Below are 14,325 nucleotides of genomic sequence, written 5' to 3' on the forward strand. Positions count from 1 at the left end.
TTAAAAAATAAACTTAAATTTTTTTTGGGGGTGGGGGGCTGGCAGGGGGTCGGTAGGGGGTCGAGAGTAGGGGTAAAAAAATGAAAATTTGAAGTTGAAAATATTTTTTAAAAATAAACTTAAAATTTTTTTTGGGGGGTGGGGGGCTGGTCGGGGGTGGGTGGGTAGGGGAGATCGACGTAGGAGTGAAAAAAAATAATTTTGAAGTTGAAAATATTTTTTAAAAATAAACTTAAAATTTTTGTAGGGGTGGAGGGGCTGGTAGGGGGGGTGAGTTGGGGGTTGGTAGGGTGGGTGGATGGGTCGGAAGAGAGTTTTGGAAAATGTTTTTCTTAAGTTTTGAAGGGAAGTCAATTTTCTTAAATTTGAGGAAAATGAGTTGATTTGAAATACATTTTCCAAAACATTTAACCCAACCAAACATGAGAAAATTGAAAAACATTTTCCTTTCATACCAAACACACCCTCAATGTTGATAAAATAATTTACTTTTTTTTTGGGTACATATTATTATTATTATTTACCAATTTTACGTGTATACACGGATAAATTCACTCTGCCGCCATCTAAACTTTGACGTAAACAACTTTTATTGTGTTTACACAAACTCTCAATAATTATAAAAACAACTTATTTATTAAAATAATAAAAAAATTACCATAATCTCTCTATCAGTACATTATCATTTCATATAAATTAATATTCCTAGTAGTACATGGAAAATCAAACTCCCTGAATCTCCTCCTCTGTTCATAAATACAAAAGTCGTGTTTGCTTGACCGTAATTTTTAGGTGTGAATTTCAGCTGTTTTCCATATTCAGAATCAAAAGACGATAAATTAATCGAGCCAGAGTCAAACACGGCTCTATGAAATTGATCAGTGCAATATTCTCGCCAAAACGGTAAAATGTATACTGTATCTGTTTTTTCATAATTATAGGCGAGTTTTCAGAAGTTGAAATTAATGAGTGTATAGTATATAATATCTTCAGTATTTAACTAGAGGAATTGAAGTTGGTGTAACTTCACCTATTTCATTAATGGTGGATCTGCGCGTTAATGCTGATTTTGTGATTTGAATTTCAAATTTTCGAAGCGGTTATTGCGTTTTATGTATATGTATTGAAGGAAATATATGTTACAGTTTTCAGGCGAGTAATTTGAGTAATGGAAGCAGAGACGGTAATGAGTAAAGAGGCGGCGGCGGCGGCAGCGGTTATAGCCGGAACTGAAGCAAAATCAGCACCAGTGAAGGCAAAAATGAATGAAGTGGAATTGGTGAAATGCGAGTGCTGTGGATTGACGGAGGATTGCACGGCGGCGTATATAGGGAGGGTTAAGGAGAGGAACGAAGGGCGATGGATTTGTGGACTGTGTGCGGAGGCAGTGAAGGATGAAATCATGAGGTCATCGGAGAGGCGAATTGGGAGAGAGGAAGCTCTGAATCGTCATATGAATTTCTGTAGCAAGTTCAGAGCTCTAACGCCGCCACCAAATCCGAAGGACGAGTTGATATCGGCGGTGAAGCAGCTGATGTTCAGAAGCTTGGATTCGCCGAGATCAAGTCCGGTGAGAAGGCGCCAAGGTCTAGTTCGATCTCAGAGTTGTTTTTCAATTGATAGTTGAATAGGAGCAACCGTGGCAATGCGTATTCCAATAAACGTATATTTATATTGTCGCAAAAACTCGTAGTCAAACGTTCACAATTCAAACTACTTTAAGAGTTCAGATTTCAGTGAAAAATGAAAATGAATGAATTTTGCATTAGATGGTGATTTGAAAGATATTACTAAGGCAAATCAGTACCGAAGTTAATAGCATTAGACTAGAGTAGATTTTGGTATCTAATCTGGGGTGTGTGCATCTTTTACACATGTTAAAGCATACCGATTTCAGAAATTAAATTGGTTAATGCATGTGGATATTTAATTTTGATGCTGTTTTAATTTGTGTATGTCTTTTAATTACTTTTGTTTACATATATTCGTCTTGGATAACTTTAGACATAATATATCTGAAATTAATCTTGATAAAGTTTAACTTCAAACACAATGTTTGAGATTTCATTTGTCTCAACTTTAGCTATATGTAGTTGGAGTTCAATGTTTAAGAATATTTTTACTGATATAATAGAATTATATAATTCTCTTTCCTCCTTTTGAAATACCATAGTTCTCATCCCCCCCTCCCCCCAACCCCCCACAACCTCACATCTTATAGTAAGTACCGGTGAGAAGGAAAGAGAGCTCCTGCCATTATCCAAACAGTTCTAAACACAGTGAAGAGTGTTTAATTGAACACCTTCGTCTAAAAAATTATACTATATATATAAAAGAATACATAAAGTATATATGTCACAAATTACTTCATATATATATAACGTTATCTCTGTAAAATTGCCTAAATGATGATAAAGTGTCTCAAGCCATTTTTAACAAGTTGAGGTGTAATGAAAATTCTTTTAAAATGTACAAGAGGAAAATATGCCTTAAGCCTAATGAAAGTAACATATATTTATATCAGGAAAGTAACATTCAACAAATTCGTCGCTTTGGCCGAGTGGTTAAGGCGTGTGCCTGCTAAGTACATGGGGTTTCCCCGCGAGAGTTCGAATCTCTCAGGCGACGCTTTGTTTTTTTTTTTCTATTAATAAATTGTTGAACCTATCAAATTTCTGTAAATATGATTTGAACCTATGAAACTTGATTAATAACAATTTATTTTTTGATTAGTCAACAATTACGTGTCCTTTTTTTGTTTTCCCTATTAACAACCTTTTGTGTTTTCGAATCTATCAAATTTCTGTAAGTAGGATTTGAACCTATGAAACTTGATTAACAACAATTTATTTTTTGATTCGCCAACAATTACGTGTCCTTTTTTTATTTTTCCTATTAACAACTTTTTGTGTTTTCGAATCTTTTTATTCCGAATTAAAGAAGGTTGAATGATGAATCTATCAAATTTCTGTAAGTAGGATTTGAACCTACAAAACTTGATTAACAACAATTTATTTTATGTATCTTTTGCATCCTTCACTTGCCCCGCCACTAATAAAAGTAACCTAGCCCCTATGTTGGAAAATTAAATTATATTGTTGAAATCTTTTAAGTTTCCTTCCAACAAGGGATATAATATTTTATAAATTCCGGCTAGGGTTTTTCCATTTCTTTTGTCAAAGGGGTTTCCCTTTCCCATTCAAAAAGTGAGGGTATTGTTTTCTAATTACCCCAAAATTAAAAAGGTTAAAGGGGATAATGTATACATAATTCAAATTCTACACCAAACGTCCATAACTAACTTAATATTATTTTCCCGCCATTCTAATTTCACAAAGCCTAGACCTCTGGACAAAAAATAAAAAATATATTCATCTTAAACAATCACCATTACTATCTAACTTCCTAGTGAATGGGTAGTATCTATCGTTCCTTTATTTCCTCTCTTTTACTAATCCAAATTAATGATAACATACTTTATTTTCACAATCATCATTTTTGATGCTCAATTATTCATTTGTTAAATCATGAACAACAAGATTTATATGTTGAATGCATTTAGAACCTTTCTTGTAGCATGGTTCATTATATTTGAAGGTGTACATGGAGATTTTAATTATCAAGATGCTCTTACCAAATCCCTTATTTTTTTGGAGGCACAAAGATCAGGAAAACTTCCTCCTAAACATAGACCTTCATGGAGAGGAGATTCTGCCCTTCAAGATGGAAAATCTGCTAATGTATGTAGCCTCTCTTTAACACATGCGTTGTTCGTGTATCACATGATAATTTAAAGAATTATGTCAACAATTTCCATGTTTGTAGTTTGAAACCTAGATAATCCTCAAAAAATAATTCTTTTGAAATGTTATATTCCACTCAACGGCCTCTTACTAGATGATACCGAGGAGGGCTAGACCCTTTTTTTTAATTCTAAAGTTAGAATGTATACGTATAGTATAGTATGATGCTCGTTTTGAACCTACTGACTCTGAGGCATAAAGTAGCTTCCTAAACATATTTTGAATTGGGAGACATGGATTGGGCACAGAGATTAACAACGTGTGGTTTAAAACAAGAGTTAGACATTTGAGCGGTTTAAAGTTATTTTTTTCTAAATATAGAAATGTGACAATATGTTGGAGATACAATAAAAAAGAAAGTGTGTCACATGAATTAGAACATAGGATGTAAATTTTTGCACTGAAATTGTGTAATACATGCATTATATCTTTTTTGCTTTTATATATAGGTGGACCTTGTAGGAGGATACTATGATGCTGGAGATAATGTGAAATATGGGCTTCCAATGGCTTTCACTGTAACAACCTTAGCATGGGCTGCTATCGCTTATCACTCACAGCTCCAATCTGCTGGAGAATTGGAAAATGTTCGCTCTGCCATCAAATGGGGCACTGATTATTTCTTAAAAGCCAGTGTCAAGCGCAATTGCCTCTACGTTCAGGTAATTAAATTAGTCTCTACTCAGTGTACAAAGCATCCCGTGTTCACACAAGTCAAGGAGTGTGATATAGACAACCTATCCTGACACAAGCTGATAGGTCATAATTTCTTTAGATATATGTAGTTATTGAATGTTCAAGATTAAAATTGGGCATTGTTTTTTTTAAAGGTTGGAGATCCAGTGAAAGATCATGAATGTTGGACAAGGCCAGAGAACATGAAAACGCCGAGAACTGTGCTAATGATAGACCAGAAAAATCCTGGAACAGAGATTGCTGCTGAGACTTCTGCAGCAATGGCTGCTGCTTCTATTGTATTTCGTGGAACTGATCGTTCCTATTCCCGTAAACTTCTCAATAAAGCCAAACAGGTACTAATCCCATCCTCATTGTTTGATCTTTATTCCACTTGGCCAAACTCCTAAATAGTGTTTTCTTGGTTTGTGACTCAGCTTTTTCAGTTTGGCAAAACCCATAAAGGAACCTATGATGGGGAATGTCCTTTCTATTGCTCCTTTTCTGGCTATCATGTAACATGCCTATTCCTTTATTACAGTTTGATATCTCGGATAGTCATTCAACAAATAGTTATTATCTCATAAAGTCACTTTCTTTGTTGAAAAAAATTGGAATCAAGAAGGGTGACTTTCTAATAACTATTAGTCGAGTGAGCATATGAGAAATCAACTCCCTTAATTATGTTCTTTTTAGATGGTTAATTAGTTGCATATGAAAGTTAACTTCTAAAATGGGTAAAATGTAGGATGAGTTGTTGTGGGCTGCAACATGGTTGTATAGAGCAACCAAGAGGCCAACATACTTGGAATTCATCACAGAAGAGGCTACTACTGCAACTGTAGCTGAATTTAGCTGGGACCTTAAATATGCAGGAGCTCAAATACTCCTATCTAAGGTAATAATTAAAAATCCTTTCTTTGAATAGACGCGGAGTGGCACACTTTGTGGTCGAAAAAATGTTAATGTTTCATCCACATAATGCAGTTCTATTTTGAAGGGGAGAAAGATTTAGCGAACTTTAAGCAACAAGCTGATGGTTTTATTTGCTCAAACCATCCTCAAAGTCCCCATCACCAGGTTCACATGTCTCCAGGTAAGTTTTCGTTTCTACATATAAACTCGATCCATATATTTTATCTATTTATCTGGTTTAACAAGTACATGAGCTGCCAATGTCTAATTTATGATCAGGGGGTCTGATTCACCTTAGAGATGGAGCCAATTCTCAATATGTTACTGGTGCAGCTTTTCTGTTTAGTGCTTATAGTGATTATCTAGCAATGTACAAGCAAACGGTCAGCTGTGGTGATAAAAAGTTCAATTCTGCTGATCTCATGGACTTCGCCAAGCAACAGGTAGTGAATTTGTTCATATTAGTAGCACTTTTCTGATGCATCTCACAATTTACTTAGCTGTTTCAATCAAAAAATGCAGATGGACTATCTGCTTGGGAAAAACCCGAGAGGAAAATCATACATGGTTGGTTTTGGGAACAAACCTCCAACTCAAGCTCATCATAGAGGTGCCTCTGTTCCACAAATGTCTCCCAACAAATTGGTGGACTGCTCTATGAGTTTTGTTAACTGGTACAATACTGAAAAACCCAATGCTAATGAGCTAACAGGTGCCATTGTTGGTGGTCCTGATAAAAACGATAACTTTGAAGATCGTCGCTCAAGTTCATCCATGACTGAGCCAACAACATATACAAATTCTTTGGCTGTTGGTGTCCTTGCAAAGCTCACGAAGCACCATTCCTCGTCTTGATCACCTAAGTAGATTTTCATTATGGTGAAGATTTACGAGGGTGTATAAGTTATTTTTGCAGATGAATTGAGAGTCTATATAATGTCTTTGTAGGTCCTATATAGTGACAGGCTGGGTAGCTGGCTGCAAGGAATCGAGCAAATAAGCTTGAGTTTGTCTCTCTTTTCTACGGATTAATGTGTTTAACTTAGAATAGGTTTCTTTTGATGGTCCAGATCTGCAATATTGATTAGTACAAAAGATTAAAGTGTGCACCCAAGAAGTGTGGTGGTTTTACATATGAATGTTGTGTATAAATATGCAGACAGTATTTTGTATAAAAGTCTTTCCAATTATGAGTTAGTTTCTAACTGTGGGCTGCACTTGTCGTATGAAATCTAACAACACATGCATGTCTATGGCAATCATTTTCCATTTTCTGTCGACGAAAGAGCACACAAGAGAAGCTTCAAGCTAGAGTTCGAGCATGACAATAGAATCCTCACAAGTCAAGATAACACTCCCCAAACCAATGGTACTTGACAGGTAAAACATTGTTTCTAAATTGGTGACAAACGAGAGGGAAAATGCGGAAGCCGAATATATAGAGAGTGATGAAATCACAACTGCTATATCTAAAGGTAGCTAATAAATAGTAGATGAGACAACAATAAAAAGAACACCAGGAATTAACGAGGTTCGGCAAACTTTTGTTTTCTTTTGCCTACTCCTCGGACACAACCAACCAATATTTATTTCACTCCAAAAGAGTACAAGTGAAATACTACAAGAGAGAAAGAAGATCAAATGCCTTTGAAGATGAGAAGGCAAGTGAGAGGTGTGTTACAAATGAATTAGGAACTACCTATTTATAGGAGTGAATTCTTTCTATTGATGTCATCCATGACATCACAATATGTCAAAATGTCAAGATTTACTTTGTAAAACCATTTTATAATTCACCTAAATTTCACCTACAAAAGATGTTATCTTGACTTTTGTACCAATGAAGAATTATCTTCCTAACTACCAAATCTTCACATTAATTCATCTTTGAATCTTGTCAAATTTAACAAATGGGTCATATTAATAAAGAAACCATAGATCAATCATAATAACAAACTTAGCTTTGCAAGATATACCAAATCACCTTTCTTGACCATTTACACAACTTTTCTTTTCATTAAACTAATAAGGGGCTGCACGTGAGATCATCTTTGTCACACGCTGCCTACATACCCAAAAACAAACCCTAAAGAGGGATCAAGCCCATACGCACTTCTTTACAAAAATTACATATATTTTTTAAAATTATGGATCTATCTATCTATTTGTTGGATTGGGCAATTGCCTCACGAATTTATGATTGCCGATCTTGAATGTTATCTTCTGGATTGGTTTGTGCAAAAGGGACATTGAACCACTTTTCTTCTTCCTTGTCTTTGCAGTGTTGGCTGCTTTGGATGAATGCAACAGAAAAGGATGGTTCAAGAGCAGGTCCGCAGTCCAACGCGAGCTGGGATTCTTCACAAGACATTTTTCCAGAAAATCTTGAGCCTCACTTGACAACTTCGAATTCTGAAACTTTGGTTCCTCAAACTTGATTTTGTCCAACACATCATCACCATTTGCGTCTTCCCACAGCCATGTCCCCGTAATCAGCTCATAGACAGTACAGCCAAGAGCCCAAATATCAACCTGTGGGGTATACTCGGTGTTAATCACGGATTCAGGTGCCATATACCTTTCTGTTCCCCTGATAACTCCCTGTTTTTGATTCATGCCCTGTTTCAAGGTCATGGAGAGCCCAAAATCAGCGATCTTGGCAGTTTTGTCCCTGCCTACTAGGAGAATATTGCCAGGCTTGATGTCGCAGTGAATGATTCCATTGTTGTGAATACAACTGAGCCCTAAAAGAACATTCTTCGTGTGTTTCTTAACTTCAACTTCCGGCAGTGAATTGCAAGACGATCGGCAAGGCTTCCTCCGGAATCATACTTGAGCAATAAGTTGTAAAGATTGACGTTATTTTCAAAAGAGACATTAGCTCCGAAACAGTGAATAATGTAAGGAGAATGTTTGAACATTCGGAGGATTTCAACTTCTTCTTTCAACGATTGAGAAGCACTGAAGTTGCAAGATTTGAGGGCAATGAAAGAGGGAAGAGTAACACCACGAAATAGTGCATTGGAGGTAGAAGCTAACGAGACGACACCGAAACTACCTTGTCCAAGATTTGTGCCTCTCTTCCACAATAACTCCGCCATTGGATGTGCAATGTGTTGGTAGTATACTATAGTAATGAGAGTAATTTATAGATGATGATATATTTTACCCTATTCCTATTTTGATTTGGATTAAACCTTTCTTTTCCATTCCCTTTCTTATACCAAAATGGAATCTCACCGTTTCTTAACGATGAAAATCCTTACTCCGCCAGCAAAAAACAAAATAATTACTTCAATTTGGATCAATTATTTGTCCTATTTTTTTACCTTCTAGTGCAAGGCTCGTACACTTTTAATTCCTACTTGTCCTGAGCACGTGTGTCCCCTGCTAAGTTACGTGGAGTTATTGTGACGGTATATATAAATATATTCAAACACGTGTGTTGCACCATGTGTATCCCCCATGCTAATGAGTACAAATACTTAGGAAATATCATAATAAACACATGATAAGTTGCACAAAAATTGAAGATAAAAATACCAGCTCGAATTGTTGAATGATAAGTTTATTCAACCAATATTATTATCAATACACGATACCTGGACATACTGAAATATTGTTGTTGAGTGAATTTCAAAAGGAATATTAGAATAAACTTCAATTATGCAATTCTTATAATATATCAAACATTCAGCTTTACAAAGTTCCCTTTGTTTAATATATATGACATAACTCATAATTTAAATGTCGAGTGTGATTTCAAAATATTTCTTACCTTTCATATTTGCACGCATATTGAAAAATTGTTGTCGAATGAGAGTAATGTTTTGTAAAAAGTTGTATAGAAATTCAATCAACATATATCTTTCTTAAGATGACTAGTAGATGATCATTGCCAATTTTGTTGTGCACACCTACACAAAAGTTGTTATTATTAGCCTTAGACATAATACTTGCAAAAATATTTATTTAATGCATACAAATCATAATTTTATGTGTGTACCTTTTGTTTTTTTTTTTGTCTGATTCAAAATTATTAGTTGTCATTTGTATATTTGACCAAAAAAACATAATTGTTAAATTATATTATGAAATATCATATATAAACAGTAACATATTTTATTTCTCAAAGTTTTCTTCCTCTTATTTCATGAAGCTTAATCTTTTACTGCAAGTCATAGTGATTTGTGTAATTATTGCAATTTGTTTTGCTATTTTGATGACTTTTTTTTTAACTCTGTTAAAAATCCCAATAAGAATGATTTGAAATTGATCTTCTCTTTTGTCCCTTTCTACATGCTTCTTCATATACTTTATTGTTAGTAAAAAAAAATTCTATTTTTGCCACTATTATTTGTAGGTTTTTTCCCATTATAAGGGAGTCGAATTCAAATACATTAATTAAGTTTCTTATGAAGTGTGTTTCATTCCTCAAAGTTTTCTTCCTCCTATTTCATGAATCTTAATCTTTTACTACAAGTCATAGTGATTCATGTAACTATTGCAATTTCTTTTTGCTATTTTGGTGACTTTTTAATTCTATTAAAAATCTCAGCAAGGATGATTGAAAATTGATCTTCTCTTTTGTCCCTTTCTATAGGCTTCTTCATATACTTTTTGGGAAAAATGCGTGTGAGTTGTGCTATATTTGATAGCACACAACAACAACAAATATGTGATAATTAATACGGAACCAATGGTGAAGTTTGTTTAAAGAACCAAACATATTGCTCTTTCGCTTGCCACAGTTAGTATATCATTCTGATTGTTTTATCTTAGGTAAAAACATTTTGTATGCCATTGCACTCTTCCTAAAATATAAGTATAGAGACAATTAGTTTAAAATTTTATTTAAGAAAATATTTATAAAATTTTTTATTTATGATTAAAAAAACTCATGTACAAGTATGTTAGATCCTTCTAGTGAAGTTCATGTTTTTTTTTAGTTCATGGGTATTTTTTATTCTTCTCATACTGGAATTATTTCTTCACTTCTTTGACTCAATAATTTGAGTTTTGAATATTTCCCTTAAAAATCTATTTGCTTATCATTATTTGAGGTTGTTATTCTTATTTCATTTAGTGTGAAAATATAAGAAATAAAAAGAAAGAAGTGTAAATGGGTAAATCTACCGCGCACAACTCTCTAATTGTAGTTACTCGTCCTAGTAACAAAATTATTATGCATTTCCAGTCAACTTGATGAACCTGTCAAATTTAGACAACCACCATTGATACAAGCTCCATGAGAGCATCCTTCACAAGGTGGATCAACTTAGGGAAAAAGAAAACTGTTTTTATTGAAGATGCCAATCTGTACTTTATATACAACACTTGTAACGCTGTGACTTAGCTAACTAATCTACTCAACTTATCAGTTAATTAACAAACTAACAACTAACTAACAAATCAACAACTAAGCATGCTGACTCAGTACATAATGAGGCAGCAGCTTATCTTAACACCCCCCGTCAAGTTGGAAGTGTGCTCCTTACATCCAACTTGCCAAGAATAGCCGAATGTTTAATTCCTGTCAATGCTTTGGTTAAGATGTCTGCGAGTTGTTCTGAAGTAGTGACATGATGCAGGGTCATGAGGCCATCATGTAGCTTATTCCTCACAAAGTGACAGTCCACTTCAATATGTTTAGTTCTTTCATGGAACACTGGGTTTCTGGCAATATGAAGGGCTGACTGGCTGTCACAAAATACTGCATATGGTGTAGAGGTTGGCACTGCTAGTTCTTCAAAGAGTCTATTCAACCACACTAGTTCACCAACGACCTTTCTCAAAGACCTGTACTCTGCTTCAGCTGGAGATAATGATACAGTCTCTTGTTTCTTGGATTTCCAGCTGATTGGAGTGTTTCCCAGCAAAACGATGTACCCTGAAACTGATCTCTTAGAATCTGGCCATGTTGCCCAGTCAGAGTCACAAAAGGCTCTTACTGTGCAGTCATGACTGTTAGACATGAAGATCCCGAGTGTGGGATCCCTTTTAATGTATCTTAACAAATGAAAAGCTGCATGTAAGTGAGGTTCTCTGAGATCTTGTAGGAACTGACTTAAATGTTGTACTGCATAGGATATATCCAACCTTGTGTTGGTGAGAAAATTCAGCTTCCCCACCAATTTTCTATAAAAAGTGGGATCTGAAAGAACTATCCCTTCTTTGGCCATCAACTTCACAGTTGGATCAAGAGGAGAAGGAGAACAGGGGCAATGTAAGCAATCAAACTCTTTCAAAAGATCTAGAGCAAACTTTCTTTGTGAAATCAGAACTCCATCAGATTTGTATAAAACCTCAAGGCCTAAGAAGTAATGCAACCGTCCCAAATCCTTGATTTTGAATTGGTCATGTAAGAACTTCTTTAGTGAATCTATTTCTGCAGAATCAGTACCTGTGAGTATAACATCATCCAGATACACAGCTAAAAACACAGTTGATTTGTTGGACTTTTTGTAGAACAAAGAGTAGTCATTAACTGAATGAGTATATCCTCTAGAATACAAGGCAACAGTCAGCTTTTCATACCACTGTCTACTAGCTTGTTTAAGGCCATAGAGTGATTTGTTCAGCTTGCAAACCATACCCGGTGTATCAACCATTAGACCAGGGGGTGCTTCCATATAGACCTCCTCATGTAAGTCACCATGGAGGAAGGCATTGTTGACATCAAGTTGAGAAATACTCCAGCCTCTCTTCACAACAGTGGCAATCAAGGATCTCACTGTTGTCATTTTTACAACTGGTGAGAAGGTTTCCACATAATCAATTCCAGCTTGTTGAGTATAACCTTTGACAACTAACCTAGCTTTAAATCTTTCAATACTTCCATCTGCCTTATGTTTCACCTTGTATACCCATTTACAACCTATGGCTCTCTTCCCCAAAGGTAGTGGCAATAAATCCCAAGTGTGATTAGCATGGAGTGCCTCAAACTCTTGAGTCATGGCTGATTGCCAAGCAGGATTAATGGCTGCTTCCTCATATGACATTGGTTCACTATCATGACATACACTTTGTAACAAAAACTGACTGTCAGGAGAGATAGCATCAGGGGTAATATGGTGATGGTTGGAGAACAAGGCATGTAAGGACAGGGAAGAGGTGTGTTGTTTAGGTGTAGTAATAGGGCAATGATAATCATTTAGATAGGCAGGTGCTTTATGAGTCCTACTTGACTTTCTTGGAAGAACAGGTTCATCAACAGTGTGAGTTATGGGATCATTAACATCAGGTGGTAAAGTAGTATCAAGTGGTGATCTAGTATCCATAACACTTACACTTTCATGATCAGTTAAATAAGGTAGAAGTACAGATGTATCTTCATAATCAAAATGATAAGGAAGATGACTAAGAGGACTAGGAGGAATGCAATGTAAATATTTAGAAACAGAATCAAATGAGGCACCTTTGGGTGCAGATGTAAATGGAAAAACAAACTCATGAAATACTACATCTCTAGAAACATGAATCTTTCTGGTGGCTAGGCTCAATACTTTGTATCCTTTAGTTCCAAATGGGTAACCTACAAAGATGTGAGGTGTTGTTCGAGGTTCGAATTTGTCCCTATGAACTTTGGGTATTGTGGGATAACAAAGGCATCCAAAGCTTTTTAGAGCTGAATATAGGGGTTTTCTTTGGTATAGGACCTCAAAAGGACATTTTCCATGTAAGTAGTTAGAAGGTAACCTGTTTATTATGTGAGTGGCTGTTAAGATGCACTCTCCCCAATATTTTTGAGGTAGGTGGGACTGGAACATCAAGGCTCTGGCTGTTTCTAACAGATACTTGTGTTTTCTTTCAGCCACACCATTTTGTTGTGGTGTGTATAGGCAGGAATTTTGATGAATTATGCCTTTGGATTGGAAGTAGAGAGTGGCTTCATTGTTTATGAGTTCTAAGCCATTGTCTGACCAAATGTTTTTCAGAGATGTGTCAAATTGGGTTTCAACCATGGAAATGAAAGCCTTGATCACTTGGAGAGCATTGCTCTTGCAACTCAAAAGATGTGTCCATGTGGATCTGCTGTAATCATCCACCATTGTGATGAAATATTTGTGGTTATCATGTGTAGGAGTGTGGTAGGGTCCCCAAAGATCCACATGCAGAAGTTCAAACAACCTTGTGGATTGAGTAGTGCTTTTAGAAAAGGGTAATCTGGTCTGCCTAGACATGGGACAAACTGGACAAAAGAATGGCTGTTTGTTTTTAAAATTTACTGGTATAGAATCTATGGTTCTCATTTTTGCAAAAGGTACATGACCAAGCCTGTTGTGCCACAACAAATCTTCATTATTTCTAGGATATAAAACTGAATTCAGGACAATGTGCTCATTATTATTATATGAAATGGAGCTAGAGACATGTGAATGTAAAATACATGAATGAGAAGAGGATGCATGATTATTCATTACAGAATTAGAAAGGGAAAGACATGAGGCATTGACAGCTCTTCCAGCACTGCTATTTATCAAACATCTTGAGCACAAGAAGTATAGTCCATCCCTGCACTTACCAATCTCCTGAGGCCTCTTCATTGAAGGGGCCTGCAATAAACAAACAGTGTCAGTGAATGTTACAATGCCTTTTAAGGGAACAATGAGGGAATGTATGGAGATTAGATTGAATTTGAATGAAGGCACATACAACACTTTATACAATGTGATCTTGGGTGTAAGAGTTATATCTCCTAGTTCAGTCACTTTTACTTTGTATCCATTTGGTAGGCTTATCAAAATAGGGTACGGCAAAGGTCTAATGTTTGTCATGAAGGATCTGTGAAAAGTCATGTGGTTCGATGCCCCTGAATCTAGGATCCATAAATCAGATTTTGATTCAAAGTGTTTACATGAAAACTTACCGAAATCAATTGAGGATGTACAAACTACATTACCTGCAAAGTTCACAGAACCATTTCCCACAT

General features: G+C 35.6%; 2 protein-coding genes, 1 non-coding gene and 1 pseudogene across 3 annotated transcripts; 3 read left to right on the plus strand and 1 right to left on the minus strand.

Annotated features, from left to right (window-relative positions):
* Positions 1-680: 680 nt before the first annotated feature.
* LOC125874081 (uncharacterized) lies at positions 681-1,891 on the plus strand. The gene is made up of 2 exons (XM_049554889.1): positions 681-903; positions 1,146-1,891. The coding sequence occupies exon 2, from the start codon at positions 1,169-1,171 to the stop codon at positions 1,625-1,627; it is 459 nt and encodes a 152-aa protein (XP_049410846.1). The 5' UTR covers positions 681-903; positions 1,146-1,168; the 3' UTR covers positions 1,628-1,891.
* Positions 1,892-2,546: 655 nt separating this feature from the next.
* On the plus strand, positions 2,547-2,628 carry TRNAS-GCU (transfer RNA serine (anticodon GCU)). The gene has a single exon. It is a non-coding gene; the product is annotated as a tRNA-Ser (tRNA).
* Positions 2,629-3,495: 867 nt separating this feature from the next.
* On the plus strand, positions 3,496-6,374 carry LOC125873350 (endoglucanase 16). The gene is made up of 8 exons (XM_049554263.1): positions 3,496-3,740; positions 4,253-4,465; positions 4,634-4,834; positions 4,916-4,993; positions 5,227-5,376; positions 5,466-5,574; positions 5,673-5,836; positions 5,916-6,374. The coding sequence occupies exons 1-8, from the start codon at positions 3,528-3,530 to the stop codon at positions 6,246-6,248; spliced, it is 1,461 nt and encodes a 486-aa protein (XP_049410220.1). The 5' UTR covers positions 3,496-3,527; the 3' UTR covers positions 6,249-6,374.
* A 1,176-nt stretch (positions 6,375-7,550) lies between these two features.
* LOC125873506 (mitogen-activated protein kinase kinase kinase 20-like) lies at positions 7,551-8,494 on the minus strand (annotated as a pseudogene).
* Between the last annotated feature and the right edge of the window lie 5,831 nt (positions 8,495-14,325).

This window comes from Solanum stenotomum, chromosome 8 (assembly GCF_019186545.1).
Source record: "Solanum stenotomum isolate F172 chromosome 8, ASM1918654v1, whole genome shotgun sequence".
In the NCBI taxonomy this organism is placed as follows: domain Eukaryota; kingdom Viridiplantae; phylum Streptophyta; class Magnoliopsida; order Solanales; family Solanaceae; genus Solanum; species Solanum stenotomum.

What these genes read in the sequence shown, in the direction of transcription:
- LOC125873350 (XM_049554263.1), top strand. Translation starts at nt 3,528, where the DNA reads ATGAACAACAAGATTTATATGTTGAATGCATTTAGAACCTTTCTTGTA. An exon ending in GCAATTGCCTCTACGTTCAG is followed by an intron (nt 4,466 to 4,633) that starts GTAATTAAATTA and finishes TTTTTTTTAAAG; the next exon opens with GTTGGAGATCCAGTGAAAGA. An exon ending in CTCAAATACTCCTATCTAAG is followed by an intron (nt 5,377 to 5,465) that starts GTAATAATTAAA and finishes CACATAATGCAG; the next exon opens with TTCTATTTTGAAGGGGAGAA.
- LOC125874081 (XM_049554889.1), top strand. Translation starts at nt 1,169, where the DNA reads ATGGAAGCAGAGACGGTAATGAGTAAAGAGGCGGCGGCGGCGGCAGCG.